Raw genomic sequence first — 27,216 nt, 5'->3', positions numbered from 1 at the left:
TAGGAATAAATTCTTGATTCTTGAATGTTCCTGACTCAGTTTACATTTTTATAGAGAGAGTCTCCTGCTACTATGGAAAAATCTGAACTAATAATACTTTGACAGAATTTTAAATTGTCTGCTTTATATGTGGTAAGAGCTGTTGACCAGACACGGAAGTTATATTTATACTGTCAGCAGGAATCTGTGGACTTTTGTCAAAACACAAGGGAAGAGAAAATTTCTAAAGAAATCCTTTAACATATCGGTTGCTTTAATTTTCTTGGTTTTCTTTTGCTCCCACCATATCACTCCTCTATCACCTGCTCTGATGTTAATCAGAATGACTGGGTCATCCTCTTTTATAAGCTTGCTGGATTAATTCTTTTTCGAGGTCATCTGTCAATTGGCTTTAGTAACCAAATATAAATTGGATGGTATTTTAATATTCTGTCCTTTCCCTGAGCTTTAATCTTGAAGTGAGGAGAGACAAAAAGAAACCCAAGCGAGTTTGCATTTTGGAAAACAAGATGATTAATGCCATTATCCAATACCTTTATCATTTCTCCTGCCTTGGACACCCTTATCTTTCCTATTGAGTTCAAAGTAAGTGGAAAGAAATTCAACATCTTCCAGAAATAGTGCTTTAGTATTTCAAGTAATATAATTGCATATTATCTCTGGAGAAATTTGTTGATATTGGTATTTGAGACACTTAAGCTTGACACTCAGAGTTCTGTGCTATTATGAATGCATCTTTATTAAGGCAAGTCCTGTCTGGCTCTCTCTCTTTGATGTTGCCTTTGGAAATGTAACATTAAAAAGCAATATTTTCCTTCACTGTACTTTTAAAGATTCTGAAACAGTTTAGGAAACTGGTTTTGGGCCATCACCCAGCAGTAAGCTATTTAAATTGTGTAATCAACAGTTGCACTGATTTTTTTTTAAAACCCTATTAGATAACTGCAGAACTTTGGATTCAAAGGGCAAGATATTGCAAGTTGACCCAATCACAATTTCTTCAGTCATTACAAGAAATAGATATCAATTAAATTAAATGTGTTCTTGGTTTTGTTTCTGTGCCACAAGAAAGGTACAGGGTAAGTACCTTTTAAGTACTTACCTAAAGGTAAGTTTAGGTATGTTCAGAAGCAAAATAGGGATCGCAGGGTGCTTCCTTACCTATTTAAAGATTTTATTTCAAAATATCAATGAGTTTGTGAGTTATTCACAGTCTTTTTCAAGAACATGAAGAAAAGTAGCCAGCAATTCTGTTGTTTTAAATTAAAAATGAAATTACAAATAGAATGAGAAATGGAGAACAGGGTTGTGATAAAATTTGTTCCTCAAAGAGAATACTAATATTTGTCCATGCGGATTCTGCTAAGGATTTCAGACTGTACTACGGAAAGAGGAGATTACACAAAACATTCATGGTGCTCTCAGTACAACTTACAAAGCCAACAGAAAACCTGGAAGTAAAATTTGCCCCATTTGCTTCAGTATTTTGGGGAACGAGTGAGTGTTGTTCAGATCAGGGCAGGTTTGAATTATGGTTTTGATGTGGAACTATGTAAAATTCTGGGGTTAGCTGGGCTTTTGTTCTAAGCCACAAACAGGATGTGACAGATGCTTAGTGTTTTAATTTTGTATTCACAAGAACTGCAAAGAACAAAATAAACAGTTTATAGGATGAACCTTTGTTCATGCTCTGTTTATAAGTTTCAATTTCACTGCCATTCAGTCCTTCCAAGGCCTGATCCATATAAAATCAAGATAATAAATTCAACTCCTTCTTGTCTCCTATCTTTATACTTTCTTTTTGAAGATATGTGCCAAGCAGATAGTGCTGGAAAACTAACCGCTTCATTTTTCTGCACAATTTATACATCATAGGTAACTACAGTGCATACTGCCCCACATCATCAAGGCTTTAGCAGGAATAAGAATTAGGCTTGACTCCTTGCCTAGAAATGAGTGTGACATTCCAAGGCTATTCAAAATATTCAATTTAAGGATTACAGCATTAGGGAAATGAAGCAGAGGAGAATCGTAGGCTATAATCAATACTTTGTACTTGTCTCTCTCCAGACTGTGTACAGAATTTTTTCTTTAAATGCTTACAATCTGCATATGTTTATAATCTGAAGATAGTAGGAGAGTTTCCTGTTACTTTATAGAACCACATCAAACTTTTTTATCTTAAGAACAGAAATCAGGCTTAGTGTCAGGCATGCTGGAATGCTAAAGCCCCAGTAATTTCAGTAACCCACTTCTCTGTCACTGGATAACAGCCCCTTTTCACTTCTCCTGTGGGTAGCAACAAGATAATGTTAAAGTAGAAAAGGTATTTTTTTAAATGCATTCTTCTAAAATAGAAATGTTGTTTTCTCTTTCTGAAGAAAAAGAATTTTGACATTTCCATTTCATTGTCTTCTCCAGAAAGCATTACTTTATACTTTCTAACATGTTTTGGCGTTCTAGCCTTTCTGAATCTAGTGGCAAAATTCCCACCACTATAAATGGGAGTAAAGATTTTCTTTTCCCCATATACAGTTTTTCTTATGTGTAGACACTTGGGTGAGCCTCTAGTTCAGTTTTCAAATATTGTTTTGCCACTATCCCTGTTCACTCAGCCCCTTACCCTGTTTTTCAGGCACAGAGGGTTGCTGGTTTAAGTGGTAAAATTTACATGCAAAGAGACCCTGTGCATTCAGGTAGAGGATCTATTCTTTATGTGCATTAGGGATAATCTATAAACGCCATCATGGAGAGCAAGTTGGGGTCAAATAGGTCACCTTGGAAAATATGGCACTATAAAGAAAGTAAGAATGGTGTACAGCTCTAAGGTACTCGTCTTTCTCCACTCAGGCTTCAAAATGAAGCCATTCCATCCACATCTGCTCACTCTTCAAATTCCCTTTCTGTCAGCACTGGAACAATTCAGTTTTACTCCTGCAAAGGTTTATTCTGTGCTTGTGTGCCTGACTATTTGAGGGTGTATTACACATTGCATGTAGCAGCTTGATATAGCCATGGGACAGCAATTCCACCCCCTGAGCAGGCAGCCATACCTAACAGAAGAGCCACAGAAGTAAGCAGTTTCTGCCAGATGCAGCTATAGCCATGATCAGGTTTACTAGTGACCACTGCAATGGATAAGACAGGCAGGAGCTAGAAAATTTGGATATGACAGGGGTATGACAAGCAGGAACTCCTTGATTTGTCCTGGACCCCTGGGGTTATTGGCCCTGAGCAATGGGAAAAGGGGAGTATGTGCATGGAAAAGTGGCACTTTCTTGGGCCAACACAAGTTCAGGCTTCCGGTAAGTCCATCTGCAAATGCCTTAACTAGCAAACATACAGACCAGGACAGGGGAGGCTGAGACATGTCACCTGTCTCCTAGATGCCCTTGTGCTCTTCCAAACCCTGCAACCCACTTACATCAGCCCTGTTCATATCTTCTAGCCAGGACTCTCAAGCACAAGGATAGATCCAGACTGCAAGTTGCTTCTCTTGAGGATTTTCCTCTTGAGCAGGAGGTGCACTATCACTCTCAGCCCCATAAAGGATGATTTCCAGTACTCTCCACACCTCTCTGTTTTCCCTCTTCCTTTACCTGTAATAGTAATGACAGAATTCAAAACAAAGACTTGACAGGAAAGTGTGTTGTCAGTCTGCTTGAGGTTTTTGTACAAGAGGTCTGTCAGTGGTGCAGCAAAATAACTTTTTCTTACTTTCTAACACAGTGAAGAAGCCACAAAACTGTAGAAACTTACACCATGAACTAAGTGAGCCCAAGAATATCAAAAGCAGAGAGAGGACTTGCAAACTCATTAATTTTCCTGTCTCATTACCAGTCTTGTGTGAATTAGGGCTACATCTTTCACACTGGTATTCAGGAGGTCATTTGTCACACACAGAGAAATAAATTAGGGGGATCACTGATGGTGACAAGTGTACATGACTACTTAACAGTAGAAGCATTTCAGTCCCTTTGGGAATGAGAAAAGCAAGGTTTCATGGCCCTCTGGTCCAGTTGCCATAAATCCAGCATATCAGCAACTAATGTATTCAAGCACACCTCTGAATTGGATATATGCATGCAATTAATATGTGTGACTATACAAGTTTAAACTTAAAGCCTAAAGTTAGAGGTTTATATAGAGCTTAGTTTTCAAGGAAGGATGTGTCATGTAACGTTTGCTTGACCTAGAAAGAAAGTAATTTAAATTACCATAAGATTCCTTAATCCTGTTAAACTTACTTTCCTGAGACAAACTGAAAATTCAGTGGCTCTTACAGACTTCTCTTGTGCTTATGGGCTACTCCCCTCATACTGGGGAAAAAAAAAAAGAAAAGGAAACCCCCCTGTGTGTGTTGCATGACCAATTATAATGAAACTGGTAAACTAATCTTTACAGTGTCAGGACAGCATAAATTCTCTTTGTAGTGACTAATATGGCCAGTCTGGCAGGGGGATCCAGAGTCAAAAGCTTTATCTCATCTGTCTGTCCCCTTGCCTGCCTCCCACCAAAGAAGTCTGCTAAATCTAAACCACCAACCAAGCTCCCTTCCTGTTTCCCCTGGAAGTGTTATCCATTGTGAATAGTGGCTTGAAGTCACAATTACTTCAGCATCTTTATTAAAACATAATGTTAAGATTTTAGCTAAGATTAAGTATATTCATCCCGCTAAGTTTTATTACACTGAAATAGAAAGTCTTTGGGAATTATTGAAAGAAATAAATTTTTTTCCTCTTTTTTTTTAATATTTAAATGCTAAAGAACAAAAATCCCCTTTTCATACACTGAAGCAAAGCACAAGTAAGACTAAAACCAACACATTTAAAAATGGATGATTCTCACTGGCTTTACAGCAGCAAACATTGCCATCCTGATCCTGATGTGGCAGGAGACTAATTGAGAACATTTAATCAAAAGCACTGCTTCACTTAAGTATTTCTGCAAGAGCCCTTTCCTTTGTAATGCAACCTGAATATTGTAGATGGTCCTCAATTTAGTATCAACTTCAAAAGAACAATCTCTGTCAAATGCACTACGTTCCTCGCTCATTTCAAGATGGAGAAGCCCTTTCTGTCAGGGAAGAAGAAAGGAAAAGAAACAGGTTTGTTTAGTCCAAATCCCCACTGACTGACTTCCAATACATCAGAAAACTGGTCTGTAGTCAGTCACTCTAAATAAGAAAAAGGAAAAAAAAAAGACAGCTCAGTGATTAATATGCTCACTTGAATATCATAGATACATGTTCAAATCCTTCCTTTGCAGGCTGTGGAGCAAGGATGTGAAGCAAAACCCCATGTTTCAGGAGAAGAGCAGGCGATCTTAGATGAGTTTCCCTATTAGTCTCTTCTGATTTTTTTTTTCAGTGGATATAAAATACAGAAGTAATGTCTGCAGCAGAAGCAGTTCTGCTTAGTCATGAAAAAATGCCTTAACCTTCGAGGCTACAGGATTTCCCTTATCTGTCCTTTTGCTATCTGACTGCATTTTGTGCAAGATTTTATGCAGTAGATGTGTTTAGCTGATTTGATTCGTCTGAGATCAAAGACTAAGAATAATGCAGAAGGGACAATTCTTGTCAAGTGTAAAGTCAAGCTGTACACACATGTCTAATGGGTAAAATGTAAAGTACAGGAAAGAAAATGGGTGTGCAGGGGAGCTGCCTCTGGAGGGTTACATAATGGCATAGCAGAGGCTTTGAAGATCCATTCTTTGGAAATGATAGCATGATGCCTGAAGTCCTGTGTGGATCCAGTCAGGTGCTCTAAGGGTAAAATATGAAGGACAGTAAGAATATATACAGGATGGACATTTGTATAGAGCGAATCTTCAGGCCTTCCTTCCAGCCCTCCACATGCGGGGACAGCTGCAGTCCCATGAGCCTGTCACCTTACCCTTATGCAGTCTCCCTGTACCCAACCTCCCCTCCCAAGAGAAGGCTCTTTGGCATGCCCAGACTGCCCTGAAGGAATGGACATAAGCAGAACATGCTCTGCCAAATATGCATATCTTATTTATAGCTGACACAAAGCATCTATTGTTCTTGGGTTGTTTATGCCTTATTCCCTGTGGCATCTGCTTATATATTCTTGGTCTGATTCTTATCTTTTACTGACACACATCAGAAGCATTTCTAGACCTCTGGGTGGGGAAGGGTTTGACATTTCTCTTCTAGTTCAGATCAATATTGCAACAGAAGGGATGGGTCAAACATTTGCAGCTCTCATGCCTTTATTATTTATTAGCATTCAACTGTCTCTCACCTCTTATTGACCTTTTCTATTCAACTGATATGAAACCAAGACCCTTTGAACCCAAGTGCCAAGAGGTGCAGCTGTATTGCTGGCTTCTGCCCTGAGTAACAGACAGCTAAAGAACAGTCTGTAACACATGCTGCTAGTGCGTATCTTACCCAGAAAAATGCTGTCGAATATGGCCAAACCTCCCAGGGAACTTGGCCTTCCTGTAGAGCTCATCAGTACCCAAAACAATTCCTGCAGATTCTAACCTCTCCTTTACCTAATACTGTTTCTGATAAGCACTGAGGAACAAATTACTGTGCTTGTGGGTTTGTAGCACACAGAAGTAAACAAAGTGTATGGTGGTTGAAACCTGAAACCAGTGGAGCAGTGGTGACAGTCCCTGCCTCCATGGACAATCTCTGCACACTGACAACCTTCAAGGGCAGCCTCTGGCTGGCATCACTCTCAATGATGCCAGGAAGAGAGGCCACTTTTTGTTCTCACATCTTATTATTCATGGCTTATTTTAAATATGATTATATGGATATTAATTGGTTTTGTATTTACCCAACAGTAGTTAGGGCTTTATCACATGGATAGATTGCATATCTTTCTCACGTCTTCCCAGAATATTAGGGGACCCATAATCACAAATGTTCAGATATGCACAGAATGGGCGTATGCATACTCATTGCATATGGGTACACAATTCACATGGATGCACTTTTCCTTTTACCTACACATAGGCACACTAGAACAGATTAGCTATAGGCTTAGTTGTGCAGCTCTACAAGAGATACATGTTGTTTACATGTTGTCTGGAGCCCTGAGATGCATGGCAGTACAAGGACTGTATCTTTGCTGATATTACATGATATAATCTACTGGAAACAAGGCAAGAAAACCAGGGCCTGACACACAACCATAATACAAAAATTAAAAATAGTAATCATAAATAAACCCCCCTGTTTATGAATGACAGTGTAAATCAATTCTACTTTGTGAATTATGCTAATGCATGTAGTATGTGATTGCACATACTGACATGAGTTTGATAAACAGAAACTTGTTTTTCTCTCCATGGGAACAACTGGTCTTTGATGCCTTTATCATTGATGGACCTTAATTTTTAAGACTTTGAAAAGCAATATTCTTGTGTGTCATAGCAGAGATGTTTATTTCATTTAAATTGTGAGAAACTGTCAGAGCTGATAGGATTTTAACCTTAGTATGAAAGAAATGCAGGTAAGGCACATCCACTATTTAGGTCATTGTTTCTGGAAAATAAAGTTAAAATATTATTTTAGTTTTTCTGTTTTAATTAGACACAGACTAACACCCCAGTTCTGAATATCCCATGTCCTGGAGTGTGGAAAGCTTATAGGCAGAGACTAAATTTTTTTCTTGAACCAATCTTCATTCAAAATGGACTTATTCCAGAGCATAAAGGTAACTTCCTTGTGGGTTTTATTCATATAAAGTTTCAGGAACCTAGGCACAATTTTATGTGTATAGAGCCATTTAGGATAAGTACCGCTGAATACACATTTAACATGCAAGAGCAAAGAACAACACTGTTGGCCTTTTTACCATGGCAAAGAGGAGAGGAACCATGTGCCATACAGAAAGATCCTCTAAAATCTTCTCCCCCTTCTGCAGTATACAAATAATCTAAAGTCTATTCTTGTACCTCTTGCAAGCAAACAATGAGGAACATTTAAAACATTAGATCTTCTTGAGAAGGAAATGCTTCAAGAAAGGGCATTATTTGAAAAGGGAAAAGGGGAAAATGCATCAGTAAGTGAACCTTTTCAGTGGGCGAGTCTCACAAAAAGAATGACAATAAATATGTCTATAAAAGGTATGTTTACGTCCCATAACCTCCGGGACAATTATTTCACTAGGCTCAGAATATTCTTCCTTCCTTTTATTTTTTTTCATTTTGAATTAACTGCTTGTGTAGACAAGCATCTGCTGCCTCTCCATCTCACAGCTGCTCTCTCCTGCCTTTATTCTTACTAGTCTGAATCCCCTGCCCATTTTCAAGCAAATACTTCAAGCCTCTGAAATGGTCAGTCAGGGCAAAAGGCCAAGAAGTGAAATCACCTCTTTACCACTAGATTTCCTTCTATTTTACTTTATTTCCCTAGGAAAGTTTGCCTCATCCCAAAAAGGCTGCGAGTACCAGAAGTTTGTTGTATAATTGCAGTTCTAGAGGAAGTTACTAAAATTTGTGATTTTCTGACTTTAAATGCAAATTCATTAATTTCCCCAAATGTTTTTATTTAGGTCAAAACTTGATAAAAGATTAGAAAACCTGGGTAGAATACATGTAAATCTGAATTAATCTGCTATTCTCATTTGCCTGGGTTTTTTTCTAGGATGGGAGGACATCAACACTGTGCTCAACATTTTCCCAGACCTATGAAATCTATGGTTTACACAGGCTACTGATGGCATCCTTACAGACCAGGAGGGAAACGGCATGAAAAGGTGTCAAACTCATTCTGACAATAATGCTTTTTAAGGATGGCCTTTGAGCCACAAAGTAGCTTGGAGGCTGTGAACATGCCTCAGTACGCAGTGGGTCTCCCACAGCTGCTTAAAAGAATATTTGAAGAACCACATGCCATCTTTCTGTGGAAACTGCCTTTATTTTAGCTGTCATTGTCCTTTGCTCCATGTTGACAGCCCTGCACCACCTGGCATCAGGCTGCTGTGGGGGCTGCCCAGCTGTGCAAACATGCTGCTATCACCAGCACCACCTCACACCTCAGAGTCTGTGCTGCACTGGGCAATGGCAGCAGGGATGCAGCCGCTCAGCTTCCTCTGGTACATCAGCACTGGGGAATGATCTTACTTCTCCTGTCTTTTGATTTCTTCCCTATTCTCTTCCTTTGTATCTACTCCCTCTTTTCCTGCCTACTAATTTGATTCCATCCTGCAGCTCTCTATTCCCTCAACTTAACCCTGTGTTGCATGCTCAGCCTATTGTATTGTATTGTATTTTACTTCTCTCCTGTCTTGTTCTTTCCCATCGCATCCCATAGATATACATACAAACATCTAAATACAGTTGCACACAAACACAACTGAAAGCTCAGATTCTGCACCATGCGGACACTTCATATGGACCAATAAAATATATCAAACCAGTCAAAGCTCTCACCACTGCTGGGTGTTGCCATTCAAGGTACAGAGAAAAGTGAAGATGATGCAGTGGAAGTTGATCACACCATGACACATTTTAGTGCTATTGCTATTTTTGACATTGTTAACTGCAAACTAGACCATATGGTCATACCCTACCTCCAGCTCTGGAGAGCCCCTGAACATGAAGATCAAATGAGGCAACCAGACAGTGCTATATAATACAGATGTGAAGAATTTGGAGGCTGGGACAGAATAAATAGGAAATATTCAGTCAACAAAAGGAAGGAGAGTGGACTAGACTGAGAGTTAAAAAAAAAATATAGACTACAGTATTTTTGGAAAATATTTTAAGTGTTTAATTTGAGAGTTCTGGAGTTCATTTCCCCCAGCTAATTACAGGATTGGAAACTTTCTTAATAACTCATTAAAGAGAATGGAAGTGTTAGCAGAATATTTTTTTTTTTTTGCATAATTAGTAATGAAAACATGAACATCTAAACTGAACAGGCTTTAAAGGGAACATGTGCATGGTAATGCTACAGCCACATCTTTTTATTTGTTTGGTATTGCCAGTGCTGTCCATCTATTAAATGTCCCTTCAGCAGGTCAGGATTAGTTTTATTTCATGTCCATGTCATAAATGTAACAGATGCACCACTGTGTTCACAACAGTGAACCACAAATATCATTCCTTGTTTTTAAAGAAAGTCCCATAGCTAAGTGATAATGTCACTGGAAATTGTTATTACAGTAGATGGGAACTTGCATGACCCCTGCTGGGTTATCTTCTCCAAGGAATTGGAAGTGAACCTTGTAGTCCTTCTAAGAGATGAATAATTAAATTCTTATGATCGTGTAAGTTGTTACAATAAGATGAAAATTCATATTTTCACTTCCTATCCTTTTCCCTGGAAAATTGCTTTTTTTTTACTCCCTGTTGCAAGTTGTTTGACTGAATGCACGGAAATTCATAAGAAATCTTGGCACACTTGAAATATGACAGTTCTCATTGACTTCAAGAGGGTTTAAAGAAGAATATAACCCTTTAGTGAGAAAATACTTTGCTTAAGCACAACTTAATGTGAAATTTGTGGCTGTCTTATTTGACACTTCTTAAATACAGATATCAATTTCATGAAGCACTGAGTGAGGAAAGGAGGATTTAACCCATAGATAGCTTTTGTGGCACACTGCCAAACAACTGATTCTCACTTTTTGAAATACCTGTTTCCATTGGGTTATTTAAATTACTACCTGTGTCTTAATAGAGCACTGAAAGACTGGGAATGTGTTTTGGCTTTGCTCACAATGAATTCAGCAGAAGGATGTCTGGATCTAGTAGAGATACAGGCTGGAAGGAGGGGGCAGAAGAGAGCTCATAGGGCCAATACAGCCTCTCCACTGCCAACTGGTGTCTCTCCAACTGCAACCTGTGCGGACTCCAGAAGGTTGCCACAAGCTAAAAGACAAGCTATGCAGAGAGGCAGTGCTGCCAGACTATCTTCTCCTTCCTTTTTAATCCCTCTCCAAAGTTTCCAACCCCAAAGAAATCTGTATCATCAACAGACCACAATATATTTCTTCACCTGCACAGAAGAGATAAAAGGAGGTGCACTTTAGCAGCCTTTCTTTATACTAGGAACAAAGAGATGTTACAGCTGCTTCTGCCGTTAGACACTGTTTCCAGGTTTTGTGGTGACAGATCCATTTCTGGACATTTTGCTGTATCCCTTTGGGGATTAGATGTGTCACAGACACTTTAGTGACCTTAGTTGTGCTCTATGCATCACAGTGTTATGTGATCATTTCACTTGTCTGCTTCGCAGCCAGGCAGATCTCTTTTACTGCACCACCCATCTATCTCTGTGAAGCACAATACAGCTCTTAGCAAGAACAGGATACTGTATCTCCCTACAAGACTACTTCCAATGAAAATATATCCCCTTAAGACCCAGCAGTTGCAAAGTATTTGCTTGCACATGGCTGACATATTTCCCGGTTAGTCACAAAAAGAATAGTTTTAATTTACCTTATAAAGAATACAGAAAGAAAACCCACCCTAAAAAAGTAGCTTTATTAATTCAGCCCTTCTCACATTACTCCTTAATCAAAATGTACATAGTTATAAAAAAGATTCAGTTACATAACGAAACAAAAAAGTAATGGCTCTTAGTGAAATTACAATTAAAGCAATCCACTGCTTTTTCAAAGGCTCAGATCTTACAGGCAGAAGTCTACAGCTAAATAAGGCTTTTACTACTGACCAAACAACTACATTAGGACTTACACATCAATCAGTCATATAACATTCACATTCATGTAATAAAGTGGGGTTTGTATGTAGAAATTTAGTTCCCTCACATGCTGACTGGTACCAACATTTGTGTGTGAGTGAGCACTAATCCTCTCTTTCAAGAAAGGATTTCTTCAGGAAAAGCCCATGAAAACACTTAGTGAAAGAGAGTTTTCTTATTTACCTGAAAAGAGCTCATTTCTAGAAATCCAGCAGACCTGTTATTTTTTAAATGTTCTGCAGGACTTCAGGGGCAGCTCTGGGACCGAAGAGCAGGTATACAGGCAGATCAAGCAGACGTACAGCTCTCTCCATTTCCTGCTGGCAAAAGACTTCAGCTTTGGCATAGGGTGTTTTCATCCTTCTGTGCAGTATGAGTTCCTCGATGAGACTGGACTGCCTGGGGCACTAGTGACTAACCTGTTGTTTCTAAATTGCTGTTTCAAATACAGCTTAGGAAATTAAAGACACGGCCTGTGTGAAATAAGCCAGCAGTACCTGTCAATTACCTCGTGGAAAGGCAGTCCCAGACAGCTCAACTCACGCCCTTGCTGACAGCTGACAAGAAGCAAGGGAGCAAATGTTTGCATGGACTGAGCTGCTTCCTTCTCCCTAGGGACAGAGCCTTAGGTCTGAAGCATAAAATGGAAATTTTGGGGCTTCTACATAATTCCTTCTATTTAGAAAGGCTACTTTCTATTTAGCTATAATAAATGGACTCAATTTTGAAAGAGAAAACAAACTGAAGCTGTAGGACTGCAGAGGCGTATTAGGCAAATCCTCATCAACATTCCCTAGTAAGACAGCAGTAGTAAATCTGTATCAACCTCTCTTCTCTCTCAAACCTATCAAGCTCATTTGGGGAAAATGGCTCAAGATACTAACCTGACAGGTATTTGTAGAAGCTTAGCTTTTGTACATCCTAAAGAAACATCAAAGGCCTAAAGGAACTTGGTTTATTTAGTTTAGGTACATTTGCTAGTTCCAGTGGAGAACTAGAGATCTGAATACTAGATGACAAAGCTTCCTAAAGCAAACTGAAATGCACCTTTCCAGCTCAGGCAGACAGTATCTCCCCATGCTCAGCTGCACAGCATGATGGTTCCACGCCTCTGTGGTTCCATGCCTCTGTCCTGATGCACTGTGAAGAAGAATAAATGCTGGAGTGACAACTGCAGTAGGCAGCAGAGCTCTGAAAACATAACTGCTACAACACTGTAGATTTTGGCTTTGGTGGCTGTGTCATCTCTACACCTTGATTAACCAAAATTTGATTTCATCTAGGAATAATCCAACCATTCTTGCTTTATTATGAAAACCTATTTTCCACAAAATCAAGTCTACTGGCATCCAAATTTAATTACATGCCCAGTTGCATGTAGCAAATTTAGTGCAATTATTTTTACTAAAGCAATTTAATAGCTCTTGAATTATAAAAACTGTAATAATATAGGCAACATTTGATGTAGTTTCATTTTTGCTGAATACCAAGAGAAACAAAATACCCACTGAATGTAAATGTGTTGCTTCAGAGCTCCATCACACAGTGTGTCTGTACGCCTGTCTTTCTTACTCTTGAGGTGCCCAGAGAAAATGTATTCTATCTCCCTGCAGGCCTACAATGAGATCTGTGCCGGTAGGTCACAAGCTGGCTGAATGGGTCTTGTCATCCATATTTGTTCTCATTGCAGAGAAGTTAAATTCTTAAGAAAGGCTGAACAAATGCAGAGCCTGCGAGCATTCTGGAGCAGCGAGGGCACTTTGTGCAGGTAGACTGAGTCTATCTGGACCATCGCTAAAAGACTGTGTAACTCAAACGTCCACAGACCGCAACTACTGAGAAACCTTACTGTTTTGTTTTTTTTTTTTTTTACTTGCAAATAGGTTATTTATTTTCTGTTTTTTTATCCTTTTTTTTTTTTTCTTCTCTCTTAGGTATTCAAATACTAGGAATTTGTATTGTATACCACATACAAAATCAAAAAAGTCGACAGGAGTTCTTCCAAAGGCAAAGCTAAAAAATGGAATGCACACGTTCATGCCTCATCTTGTGCATATAAAATGCCTGGGAAAGAGACTTGGATGTGTTTTGTATCTGAATGTATGTATCTGGTAACTGCAGATAGACATTACAATAAGGAATATGAAAATGAGGCAACACATAGATTGCCTAAAGAGCAACAGTTGCAGTGGATTAGTTAAACTTCTTTAAGAACCTACTGAAAGTCATCATGGGCATCTCATGTTCAATGCATTTAGGGCAACTTGCTTCAAACAGCTGAATCAGTTTTTGTGAGTGTTAAACTGTCTCGTGGTTTGGGAGTAAGGGGGTTCGTTGCACAGCTGCACCTAACCCAGAATCCTCCATCTTTCAGAAAGAGGTCACTGAACCTGGACTGCTTTTCTCCTGGAAGTGCTGTGCAATAGGAGCATCTCCCAGGCACAGGTGTGAGACAGCCTGTGACCTCGGCCCCGCCGCTGCAGCTCTGGACCTCGCCAACCTCCTACCCCTCCAACAGCGGAGCAGGCACTGGGATTTTCCACCCCCATCCTCCTCCGAGGATGGACACCCTCCCGGCGGGCAGGGCCAACGCTTCCTGGCAGCGCAGGTCGCTGCTTTTCACCCGCCCGCCAACAAACGAAGGATGCCGAGGTGAACCCCGGCTCCCGACACGTTTCCTCCGGCAGGTCCGGGGGAGGGCCGTGGGCGTCGAGCCGGGGCCGAGCTCCGCCACAGCTGTCGGGGCTGCCCGTGCGGTGCTGCCTCGCCGCCCTCTGAGCCGCCAGGATGAGGCGGGCAGGGCCCTGGTGCCTACTCCTGGCCGCGGCCTGCGCCCTGGCCGTGCCCTCGCCGCCACCGCGGGCCGCCGTGCGCTGCCAGGCCGCCGGTGTCTGCTTCAGCGCCCACCTCGCCAACGCCTCGTATGCCGATGCCCGCGCCGCCTGCGGCGGGCACCGGGGCAGCCTGGCCTGGCTCAGCGGCGAGCCGGAGCTACGCCTGCTGCTGGGGTTGCTGGCAGATGCGGCGGCGGGGTCCGCGCCCTCGCTCTTCTGGGTCGGGCTGAAGAGGAACGCCTCCGCCTGCACCGACGCAGGGCAGCCGCTCCGCGGCTTCTCCTGGGAGGGCACCGGCGGCGGGGCGGCCCCGCAGGAGGTGTCGGCGGCCCTCGGACGGTGGGTGAAGGAGCCCGTGCGGTCCTGTCTCGCCGCCCGCTGCGCCGGGCTGCACCTAGCGGCGGCGGCGGCCCCCGACGGCGGCCCCAGCTGGGGATGGAAGGAACGGTTCTGCCAGCGGGAGAGCCAGGGCTACGTCTGCAAGTACCAGTACGAGGGAGCCTGCCCCGACATCAGCCCAACGGACGCACTCGGCCTCGACTACAGCCTCCCCTTCGAGGAGCGCAGCATCGGCCCCGGCTTCAGCCCGCCGGGCACCGTGCTCACCGTGGTGTGCTCCGGCGGGGAGATGCGGCTCACCTGCAGGCCCGAGCGGGGCGGTTTCGCCTGGCAGGGGGCAGAAGGGCCCCTCTGCCCCTGCCCTTTCCATCACGGGCGCCCCACCACCGGGCGATGCGCCCAGACCGCCGGGTGCCGCGATGCCGCCGGCGGCTTCGCCTGTGCCTGCACCACGGGCGGGCGGGAAGAGAAGCCTTGCGCGGCCACGGGGGCGGCTCCCACCACTGCGGGGGGCCCTGAGGAGCCCCCGGGTGCTGGGGCGGACAAGCGCCGCCCTCATGCCCCGACACCCGGCGGCTCCGCGGGGCCGCCCGCCGCCCCCACTGCAGCCTCAGGCGGAGAGAAGACAGCTGCTGCCCTGCCCTCCTCCTCCTCCAACTACGTTTTCATCCTGGTGACGGTCGCGGTGGTGGTGCTGGTCATGCTGGTTATGACCGTCCTGGGGGTCTTCAAGGTCTGCTTCAACAAGAAACCCGAGGGCCGCGGGGACAAAGAGCCGCGGGAGGCTGGCAGCAAGGCAGCGGCGGGCTCCAGGGAGCCAAGCGAAGCAGCGGGCGGCGAATAGCCTCGGGGCGGCAGGAGCCCTGTCCCTCAGGGCTGCCCCGAGCGGCAGCTCCCACCCGGGCCGGCTCTCGGCTACACCGGCCCTTCTGCTCCAGTCCTGCTGCCCGGGGAGCCGAGGAGCAGGCGCCTTGGGACTTGGCTGAGCAGGATTTGTGAATGCGAAACAGGCGGCTGCCCCCTTGTCTGGGCTTTGAAGCCTTTAGACAGCCAAGAGTTTTCGCCGGTCCGAAAAACAGTTATTCAGGTGCTGACACACACATAAATGCAGCAGGCTGGCCGACACAGCGGTTACTTATCTGTAGCTGCAACCGTTGCGGGGTTTTATCCTCTCAGAAACTGTTCTTCGTGTGCCTTGGAGCAAGTGTGAGGGAGCACTGTGAGCACTCGGGTCTTGTAATTCAGAAATCACTCATTGTCTGAGTGGTACTTGGAGGCTCTCCTGTTCTTGCTAATTGCTGATACGTTTGGAGAGGTGAATTGCCACACTTCTAGAGGAAACTGTGACCTATACTCTTCCAGGCTGACAAAAATGAAGAGCTTTTCTATACTTATAAGGTCATTAAATTGCTGAGGGAGTGGGAGGTTAATAGAAAGTCAATTTTATACTTCAGCTGATGAAAAAAATAAAGGATGATGTAAAACCTAAATCACTGCTCTGTTTCTTCATACAATATTTTTATTGTAGCAGAGCAACATATTTTTCAGTTACAGCTTTTCTCCCCAAGTGCATGAGTACAAAATGTCTTCTGCATGCAATGCATGGCTCCCTTACACTCGGACAAGGTGGTGACAGACCACACTATGTGAGGAGTTATCGTGTGTCCAAATACATCATGCAAGTCCCCTTCTTTTTAGTCAGATAGGTTGTTTTCCATGGAGTCCATGGAGAGTAAGGATAGAAGAATTCACCCTTTGTGCCCCTTTCTAAATGAGGTAAATAATTCTTCTGTGATTTCCCTTGGGAATTCCTGTAGAGGAGCTTTCCTCCTGGTGCCAGAACTTCCTTTCCCTGCAGTTTCGAGTGCTGATGCTCACTTCTTAATATGGTGCTGGGTTTCAATTAAAGTGGTAATGCTAAATATTGATTCAAGGTTTTCTTAGTGCAGTAAGACACAACTAACTGGATCTCATCCAAGCTTTTCGGGGTGTGGGAAGGGTAATGAAAGAACTTTAAAATCTGAAATGTTGTTTTTGATGGTGTTTTTGTTTGGGTTTTTTTTGTTTGTTGGTTGTTTTTTTGTCATGGTTGGTGGTTGTTTGTGGTTTTTTTTTTAAATAGGCTTTTTTGTTTCTTTTCCTGTCTTCAGAGCTGACCTTCTGACTACTGCTTTCACTTTGCCACTTTCCCGTTGAGTGTAGTGAACTCCATTTCAAACAATAATGTGTATTATTACTTATTTTTCTTGCATGTAAAGACTTGAAGATTAATACGGTGTAAACATCTGCTGAGGATAAAATATGACATGGTGTGGGCTTTTTCATTTTCCCTCTCTGTCTGCTTAATGATGGTGGGTTGCTGCTATCTGGGAAACACATTTTTTGCTTTTGTTAAGGGGATCACATCCGTATGTGACCCATCAGGCTGTCTGTAGCCATAAAATCTATTGTATCATGACAGGAATGAAATCCAGCTAGGTGAGAATGCTACTGACTACAAAGCTGTCTCATACTCTTGTAATCTGTTTACCACCCTGTTACTGTCGCTATAGGTAATTTCTTTGAGGGTGCAGCCTATGAGGAACTCCGTTCCCCTGCAAGGGGCAGTATAAGCGAATAACAACTAAGATGAATGAGAGCTTTCCTAAATTGTTATTTCTATGTTTTTCTCTTTCCCACATATAAGATGGCTCAGTGGGTCTATACAACTGTCCAGCTATTTTTTTCTAAGCTCTAGAAATACTCTTGTTCTCTGTTTCAGGAGTCTTGTCAATCACACAGCTAAGTGCTGAGTTGAGTGTCTGTAACTGACTACTTCTTTGGTGTCTCTCAGGATTTGACTCAGACTACTCCGTTAAAATGCAGAAGTTCATGCTCTTACAAACCATTCACCTGTCTCGTCTTATTATTTTCATTTTGCTCTTTGCCTTGGCTTCTTGTGAAATCACATTTTGACTTAAGAGTTCTTTTTCTCATACTCAAGCTTCAGAAGGAAGCATTAGGCATTTGTCTAAAGGACTACGCAAGGACTCTGTTATGTTTTCCCTGGTTTAAAATTTGACTCAGCTGAAACCAGACTATTATGCACCTAAGGATGGGATCCACCTCACCAGGTGTAGACATCTCTGACATCTCATCTAGACTTGTCTTGCTCACCTAGACTCTCTTATAGCCTACAGAGAGAAGCATGTACTTGCAGTTTCTTTCAGAAACTTGGACTAGATGATGAAAACAGGGTCAGTGAATTGCATCCTAAGAGTGCCATTTCTCAACATTGACTGTGAAGAAAGTCTAGGGAGGCTGCTCACATTTAAATGCCTGTTAAAACACACCAAAAATGTTCCTTGTTACCAATTATTAAATCTAATTTTTAGATTTCCTTAATTCCTGCAAATATAGTTTGACTGGTAGGCATATAATTTGTCAGCTGTACATGCTATTCATGAATATGTGACAGATTTTTAATGGTTTGTATTCATCAAATAATAAGAAATGCAATTTTCATTTTCCCCATTTTTTTTTAATAAGGATTCATACAGTTGAGGGCTTGAGTAAGTGTTACGGGATTAAAGTGAAATCTAAAAGTGGACATAGGCAAAATTCAAATACTTCAAAGAACTTTTTTCAAGTGTAGTATATAGCTTAAAGAAGATTAAAAAAATGATTCTGTGCTTCACCTGGAAAGTGTAATTTCCTATCACTTAATCAATTTTTTTGTCATGGTTTCAGCCCTTATTATCTTTGCTCATATATTGTGTGGACCTTAATGACTGGTACATGCAACTTAGTTCTGTCAGAAATAATATTTTCTGTTTCTTCAGGATGTAGAAATTTATCGAGGCTGTAGAGTGGTGATTCACATGCTTCAGTAATAATGTATAACTCACTTGAAAGGCAAACAGCAAGACAGCAGCAGTAGCCACTCTCTCAGAGTTTCAAAATAAGTTAAAGCTCATGCCTCTCCTTCTTTCCCCAGTGTGCAACCTTGCTTTTCTCCTCTGGACTTGCAGAGCTCTGGGACTGGGAGGCTGGAAAGTGAATGTGAACAGGAAGTCATCTGCTTGCAAGCAAGTCTTTTACCTTTTCTGTGTTGCAGACTTGTCGGCAAGGTCCCTGTAGGCAGCAGTGGAGGTGAAGGCAGAGACATGGTGGTCCACATAGATGTGGATAGTTATTATGTCCTTTCCCACCTGCTATCTGCCAGTCCTTTTGCATTGCAATTCTGAGACAGGATGGGGGAACAACTGCTTTTGTGGATTTTGTGGGTACCAAGTCCAGGAGGAGGATGAGCTGAGGAGGGAGAGATATGCAAGGATCCATCTTTATCAGGATGTATTCATCCTTAACATCCTCTCAGTGCATATTTTTTCAGGTGCTCATTGCAAAATGTGATGGTTTGTGAACAAATAAACATTCTCAGTCATTAATCCAGGAACAACACATGGGCTGTAATATGTCAGAAAAGAGTGGTTTTGTTTTTGGAATGTGATCAGCAGGTCTTGTGTTTTAGACTGATAAGAATGGCTTACACTGTTCCCTAGAACATAACATAGAAGCATAAGAACAGATAGTTTGAGTAAGATTAAAAATAATCTCAATCAATCAGTAATGTCCCTGTGACAGCAAATGCTTTGGGAAATAGAATAAAAAATCTGACCTCTGTATGTGACACTTTTCCTGTTTACTTTAAGGTTGCAAGACCTTGAGTTTGAGAAGTTGTGGATGCCCCATTCCTAGAAGTGTTCAAGACCAGGTTGGCTGGGGTTTTGAGCAATCTGTTCTAATGGGAGTTGTCCCTGCCCATGGCAGAAGGGTGGAACTGGGTGATCTTTAAGGTCCCTTCCAACCCTAATCATTCTATGATTCCATGAATAAGCATATTTTAATATCAAAGTTGTTCTAGTTTGCATGAAGACATATGAAATTCCTTTTAAAAAGCTTCTTTACAATATTGTACACTCAGTTTAGCGTCTAAAATTGTCTTCTCTCTTTCTGTGACCAAATGATATACAAAATAATTCTGCTGCAATGTTAGGTAAACAATCTCACTAATGCCCGTATTCATTTTCTGCTCAATAAAGCAGTGACACCAGTCACATCTTTTTCCCCCAAGATCAACTTCTCCTACCAGCTTCAGCCTCTACAGCCATGGACTCATCTCCATAGCAGAATTAACACTCCAATTTCCAATACATGTCAGAGCAGTACAAAACCAAAACAAAGACTTGCTATTGCCTAAACAGCAAAAATGTGCTACCTAACTGTTTAGCAGCTGGAATCTGAATTTTACTAACCATTAATTCCTTTATAACCAATATACATTTTAATTCAACCCTTTGTAATGGACCAAATAAGATGCTTAAGATTTACAATAATGAAGCATATATATACACATACACGTTGTCTATGTGTGTGTATATTCATACATACTTGCTTTGTACAGCTTTGCCATGTTTTGAACTATTCCAGCTGACCAGCAATCATTTGAGCTTGCTGTTTTATGTTTGAGTGCCTGCAAGTCCTGCATAAATTAGTTGCAGTTGTGGCACTTTGCTCTTACCAGTCTGTCAGCACTGGAACTTATGTTCCTCAGTGCTGTTCAGCATTACAGAGTGCAGTACATTACAACACCCTTGCAGAAGCTCACAGCTTCCCTCTGGGTTGTCTTACAGAGTTTTATGTTTTGTAGGGCCCACATGCACAAAAAATAGCCCTGTCATCGATAAGTTAAGCAGAGCCATGCAATTCAATTCCAGTGCTCATCACAGCGATCAGCAGGTCCCAAGACATAAATCTGGTCCTACAAGCTCCATATGCTATGCATTTGGGTACTTCTATCTGAGCCTTTCTATTTAGGAAGCTCAAGAACCCACAGAGTGACCCCAAGACATATGATGCAGCATAAGAACCTGTGGGGAAAAAAAAAAAAAGACTTTTTTGGGAAATGGGATAGTAGAAGAAAAAAGGCATCTTTTTTTTATCAAAATCGTGCTTGGTTTGTAGCTGTCTAGTGACATACTTTGAAATACTCTCTGGTTCACCTGTTTCTCTTGGCTATTTCTCTCTACAAAATGCAACATCTCAGAGAAAAATACAATTAGTAAATTACCCTTTCTTCCTGTGGCCTAGCCTGCAGTTAGCTGCCCACTAAGGCTCTGTGTTGAAGAGGATGGAAGTGCTGAATGCACAATGCAGCAGAAACATTTTATTCTCCTCTAGAGATTCATAATTCACAGTCTGTAGAGCCCTGGACTCGGGTAAGGTTTCTATGGGCTGAAATCACATAGTCTAGAACGCTGCATTGATGTTACTTTCTTGGCTAATTTATTTCTTCTGGTTGGTTGTTGTGTTTTGTTTTTTGGGGTTTTTGTATTACTATTTTTCTTGGATTTTTAGGGGGTAGGATTTACACTGCTGGAAACATGGAGGAGAACAGTCAAATCTTACATAACTTACTTATCAGCAGGTTATTTTATTTCAGTAGGATTTACTTTAATATTTAAAAGTAGAATGCTGATTTTTGGAAACCACTTAAAATACAATGTATGGTCACAGTGTTAATAGAATGTGCTACGTACATTTGAAAAGCAGACTTTTAGTTTTTCAGGAACAACCAGAAAGCCTTTTTTTTTTTTTTTTTTAATTCCGATTCGCTGGAAACCTGGCATTTCAGAAATGCTTATGTCATATTCAGAAATATTATTCTCCTTCTCTAAGAAGAAATCAGATGGGTACTTTAAATGCTGAATGCAAAGAAAACATTTACTGTGTGATGTTTTCTGCTGTAGGGACAACCTCAAGAGGCAGAGGATCTGCATGTGGCCTCACTTTTTCATCCACAGCCCAGGTATAAAGTGCATCTACAATCAGTCTGGTTCAAGCCCACTAGCTGCACGCAGCAGTCAGCCCCAGGATTATGAGATGTTTCTTTACTACTGTGCTGGGAAGCCTGGTGAGAAAGGAGAGTAATTTCCTGTGTACCCTCCCTTGAGTGGGAAAATGCTGCAGAGGTACCTTATCTGTGTTCCATGTGAAGAACATTCTCTCTTGTGCATACCACGGGAAACAGTCCAATGCATTGACTAGATACTGTTCAGAGCTACGCCACCTCTGGGTAGTGATTTTTTAGTGAATTAAGCATTACTTCAGATCATTTCCATATGAAATCTGGAGACTCTTATTTGCAATTTGGAAAGCATTAAAAAGAGCTATGTTTGTTTTCTGTTTGTTTGTTTGTTTGTTTGTTTGTTTGTTTTGTTTTTGGTTTTTTTTCTTTCTTTCTGGTAGTTACGTTCTGTTATGTAGAATAATAACACAGAATGAACTCGCTTTTTCTTCCAGAGCAAATTAAGAGTGATTTACAGCTGTTGAACACCTCTCCCACTGCCACAGTCAAACTAAACTAACCACAGTCAAACTAAAGGGTGAAAAACAGCAGGAAGAACTGTTAGTTTAAGATAAAAAGATTTTGTTTCCAACTGAAGCGACACAAGGTGTTTTAGCCGGTAATACCAGAGGCGCTGCTGGCTGTACGCAGCGGAGGGCAAGCCTGCCATCTACCGAGGCACCACCGGCCCCGCGGCAGCCCTCGCCTGCCCTTCCCACTCTGAACATCACCCTGGCCGTCTGCCTGGAACAACTGAAAATGAAGAATTAAAATGCACAGGTAGGTGTGCAGGCGTCCACCACAGCTTTGTTTAAAGGCAAAGTAAAATAAAATTAAAATAAACAAAACCAGACTCAACTCTCCATCAGAGCTGAGTACTGGGTATCAGTCATTGCTTTCTAACTTTTGCTTCATTGTGTCAGGTATTAAACAAATCCAACAGTAGAAAGTAGACTGACTCTCTATTTAATCTGACCATACATAACAATACGCCTGTGTGAAAAAGACCACATAAGATTATGAGATTTATATAATTTTTAAGAGATTGTGAGTGAGATTTTAAGTGAAGCTCTACAAATAGCATGGTGTGGAATCCTGGGTCATTTTACTGTTTTCACAGATGTTTGGAAAAGTTAAATAAGCTTATAAAGATATTTTATCCTTTTTTTTCTCCCACATGTGCATGTAAACCATTATCAAAATTAATATTTACATGTTTTCATTGAATGAGGTCCACTGGGAAGTAAAAGAAAAGAAACTGTACAATTGTAAAAGCTTTTCACAAAATATTTTAATAAGGATGTAACAGCTTCCACATTAGCAATTTTTAAACTAAAAGGAGCTGACTCACAGTCCATGGAAATGAATTAGTTTTTTTATCTCTCATTTCAATGGCCTTTGAATCAGACAACTTTGAAATACTAAATTTATACATTCATTTAACAGTATCTAATTTTTGGTGAAAGAAATGTACAAAGTAGAATCCTGCTTTTTGCTGCTGAGAAAAGTTAAGCAGTATAATTTAACAAAAACCTGTAGTAAGTCCACCACCGAAAATGCTAGATGCTTTAATTGTCGACCTTACACTTAACACTGTACTTAAGCACTGTAGTTACCAGTACAATGCTACAGGTATGCTGCTACTAGAGATTTTTTCCAATCCCTTGCTTCAGATTGCCAGTAGTTATAATGAATACAACTACAGTATTGTGCTAGAGAAGTGGTTTATCACAGCTACCAGCACACCTGTCACTGTGTGACACTGTTAACATAGGTGGTAGAAAGCAAAAAACATAGCTCATTATTTCAACACAGTCCTGTACCGATTCTTATGCTTGGGATAAGAGGGATCATGGATAGAAGGGTTTGTTTAATCAGCTGTCATTTATCAAACAAGAAAGCTTCATTCATGTATATGAAAATTGTTCTGTCATAAGAAGGGAAGAGAGAAAACTCAAGAGAGAGAATTTTTGTGGGGGAGACAGTGTAGATGAAAGAGTTAGAAAAAGTGACAACCTTTTTATCTGAAAAGGAGCCTTTTTGAACATCACCCATTTTAAATGCAACCTTGCGAGTAGCCACCACAGACATAAGTACACAGTACAGATTGCTTCAGAGAAACACATTCACAACACAGTGACAAGAATCAAATAGAAAAATCAAACAAAAAGACATCTGGCACACACTAAACCCATAAATTCTCATAAATGAAACATTAAGAAGCTCTGGGCCAGTATATTACATTGGCAACATATGAAACCCATTTTATGGGTTTTTTTTTTAGTGCAACAGAAGAAACTGGAGCTAGGGTAATAGCTATTCTCAAACAGCTACTTTTTTGTCAAGTATATATTTCAGAGCCTGATGGAGATTTTGAAAATAATCCCTTTTTTTTCCATGTAGGCTAGAGTGACTTTGCAGCCACCCAGGACATTCAAAACCATCTGAGCTCCCTTCACTGCTGTTTCACAGCTGATGGAGCAGGTGCAAGACAGTAGCTTCACAGTTTAGCGCTCCCTTTAAACTTTATTATTAGCACACTTTATCATATATATGGACACATTCAAACATTTCTCAGCTCAGCACTACCCCCAACTCCCTGCTCCGTGCTCCACTCCCTGTGAGTCACAGAACTGTTTATCTCCCTTTATCAGCAAGCTGCTGTGCAGCTCTGAAGCACAGCAATGATCAGATTCTTTTTCCAAAGACCTTTTCTGGCCTGCTTCCTCTGAACATAGCACAGACAGACAGAGCCCCAGTGAGGTGAAGCTGTCTGCAAAGCAGAAGACAGCTCCATGACTGTACCACTTCTTTTCTTGGGGCCTTTTTGCTCCCTACTTCCTTTTTTATTCCTGGGGCAGGGGGTGGGACAGAGAGAGGCTACTCGCTCCTTCCTGGGGGAGGGCAAGGTGTGTTGGGGGGGGACTTTTCCCCAGCATTTCTACTCTCTGAAGAGAAGGTGTACACTGACATTCTGAGCAGGGTCGCTTTCAGTCAGGGGGAGTCTGAGCCTGAATGGTGGGGCTTGACTGAGGCAGGCTTGACTCAGTGGCCTGGGGGTCCCACTGGCAACCTGTACAAAAGGTGAGGCAGAATAGTTGTAGGACCCTTACAGCCACTAATCAGACAGAGAAGAGTAGCAGAGCTTGGCTGACAGACCCTAAGACGACCCATGAGTGTGGCAATTTGTTAAGTGGGTGTCAAAGCAACAGCAAATGCACCTGCTCTCAAGGGAGGCAGATAGGGGTCAGGGACGGGGCAGCAGATCTAGGATGTGGGGTTTTCTTCACTTCTTCTGTCAAACACTGCTGTTGTTGGGCAGGACAAAAATCCCCTCCCTCCCAGCTCCCCCATGCCACAGCCCTGGACTTTCTCACCCTCCTGCTGGGGGCAGTAGGGGAGTAGGGGTTCAGGAATGCTTCCTCAGAGGGTGGTAATCCTGGAGGTGCAAGTGCCATTCCTGTACATGCTCCCTGACTCCAAGTTGTCTGGGGGAAAGTCCTCCATGCTGTATGCTCTGCTCTTGAGGGCAGTGGCATAGTAGTCGATGGGTTCCTCTGCAGCATTGTCCATCCAACTGAGGCAGAGCAGCCGCTGGAAGGATCGCTTGAAATTGTCCGAGAGAAAGCCATAGAGGATGGGGTTGGCACAGCTGTTGGCATAACCCAAGATGACAGAAAGCTGGCTGATGGTGGCATCATCCTGCTCTACAAAGACATTGACCAGCTGCACAATGTAGAAGGGCATCCAGCAGATGACAAAGACCATCACCACCATCATGACCATGAGAGTGATCTTGCGCTCCGAGCGTTTGCGTTGCTGCCAGCCAGCCTTCAGGGCCACCATGCGCATCTTGGCAATGATGAGGATGTAGCAGAGACAGATGGCCACCACAGGTAGCAAGAAGCCCATCAGAAAGGTGTAGACTACAAAGACCACCAACCACCTCTGTGTGGGCTCTGGCATGAGCATGTTGCAAGCCACTGTTCCATCACTGTTGGCTGCTGTGTTGGAGAAGATGATGATGGGCAGGATGATGAGGATGGAAAGCACCCAGACACCCAGATTGACCATTTTAGCCACAGTGGGACGGCGGTACCTAGCTGCCTTGATGGGGTGCACTACGGCAATGTAGCGGTCCACACTGAGCACAGTCAGGCAATAGATGCTGGTGAACATGTTGATGGCATCCACACTGAGCACCAGGCGGCAGAGCAGTGAGCCGAAGGGCCAGTGGTGCAGCAGGGTGGAGGTGACCAGAAAGGGGACGCTGAGCATCAGCAGCTCATCTGCGATGGCTAAATTGAGGATGTAGATGTTGGTGGCCGTCTTCATCTTGGCATAGCGTAGGATCACATAGATGACCATGGAGTTGCCGCACAGCCCGACCAAGCACACCACGGAGTAGATGAATGAGATGAGGATAGCGCTGCCCTGAGACTCACTCAGGGTGCTGTTCGGGGCGCCGGAGGAGTTCCTGCCGCCCGAGTCCATGCCCCCCGCCGCAGCCTCCTCCGAGGCGCTGCCGGCTCCGCCGCCGCTGCCGCTGCCTGCACCGCCCGGAAGCCTGGTGCAGGTGCCATTGGGGAGCATCCTCTGCCCGGAGCTCCCCGCCGCCGGCTCACAGCAGCAGGCGCCCGCCGCCGGCCCGGTGCTGCATCCCGGAGGGGCTCCCGGCTCGGCGGGTCCCAGCACCAGCAGCGGGAAGGAGGCGGCTGCCGGCGCCGCTCGCTCCGAGTGGCGGTAATCGCAGCTCTCCGGCTGGTGAATGATTAATAGGCAGCGGCTCGTCACCAGCCACTAAAAGGAGGAGGGAAAGAGGAGAAAAAAAATGCTGGAGGAGACGTAAGTGGGTGTCCCTCCCAGCTCACTCCCGCCCGCCTCCCATCACGCCCTCCGGCCGTTCTCTGCTCTGGCAGTGCAGCCTCCCCATGTCCCCGCTGCCCCCACCTCGCAATGCACCGCACACCCTCATCCCCTCGCTCTCCCCGTCCAGTATTGTTTCCCCCACCGTGCACTTCCCCCTTCCCTCCCAGCATCCTCTCCTCCCCCTCCATTCTGCGCTGCCCCCCTTCCGCCCCCCATGGCACCTGGGTCCGGGCAGGGGCACCCCAGGCAAAGGGACCAGCCTTTCTTCTTCAGTTAAAAAGCCGGGGTCATTGGCGGGTGGGAAGTGTTACCTGGGCAGGGTTGCCTCATACCTGCACAGCTGCTGTCACCCTCACCTCCCACTGCACATTGCCCACCCCATGGCACTAGCACTAGGCATGGCACTATGACCAGTCACATAACCTTCAACCCTGAGTGCACTGCACTGCCTGAAAACGGCAATACCCTTGTGTCCTGCCTTGTCCTGTCCCACCACCATCAGGCATCACACACTTGCAGCATACAATACTTCAGTGCCCCTCTCCACATGTTTTGTTCTGAAACATACCCACCACTTTAATGTGCAGATACACACA

The 27,216-nt window shown here is 43.1% G+C and overlaps 3 protein-coding genes and 1 long non-coding RNA gene across 4 annotated transcripts in view; 1 reads left to right on the top strand and 3 right to left on the bottom strand.

Moving 5' to 3' along the window:
- Positions 1–27,216, bottom strand: part of LOC133274399 (uncharacterized) — a 733,952-nt gene that overhangs the window by 98,615 nt on the left and 608,121 nt on the right. The window lies entirely within an intron of this gene.
- Positions 14,337–16,355, top strand: CLEC14A (C-type lectin domain containing 14A). Its single transcript, XM_061464297.1, is given in 2 exon segments — positions 14,337–14,466; positions 14,469–16,355. Coding segments are annotated over 2 exon segments (1,371 nt in total). The 3' UTR covers positions 15,710–16,355.
- SSTR1 (somatostatin receptor 1) lies at positions 24,825–26,609 on the bottom strand. Its single transcript, XM_061463542.1, has one exon. The coding sequence runs from the start codon at positions 26,342–26,344 to the stop codon at positions 25,175–25,177; it is 1,170 nt and encodes a 389-aa protein (XP_061319526.1). The 5' UTR covers positions 26,345–26,609; the 3' UTR covers positions 24,825–25,174.
- Positions 26,373–27,216, bottom strand: part of TTC6 (tetratricopeptide repeat domain 6) — a 158,708-nt gene continuing 157,864 nt past the window's right edge. The window contains 1 exon segment of the mRNA XM_061464231.1: positions 26,373–26,551. Coding sequence (XP_061320215.1) covers positions 26,373–26,551 — 179 coding nt within the window.

Source organism: Pezoporus flaviventris, unplaced genomic scaffold (genome assembly GCF_033815535.1).
Source record: "Pezoporus flaviventris isolate CSIRO_AGI_PZ_B2104156 unplaced genomic scaffold, CSIRO_AGI_Pfla_v1 ptg000036l, whole genome shotgun sequence".
NCBI lineage: Eukaryota > Metazoa > Chordata > Aves > Psittaciformes > Psittacidae > Pezoporus > Pezoporus flaviventris.
Note: the sequence above shows the minus strand (reverse complement) of the source record. Positions and strands in the feature narration are given on the sequence as shown.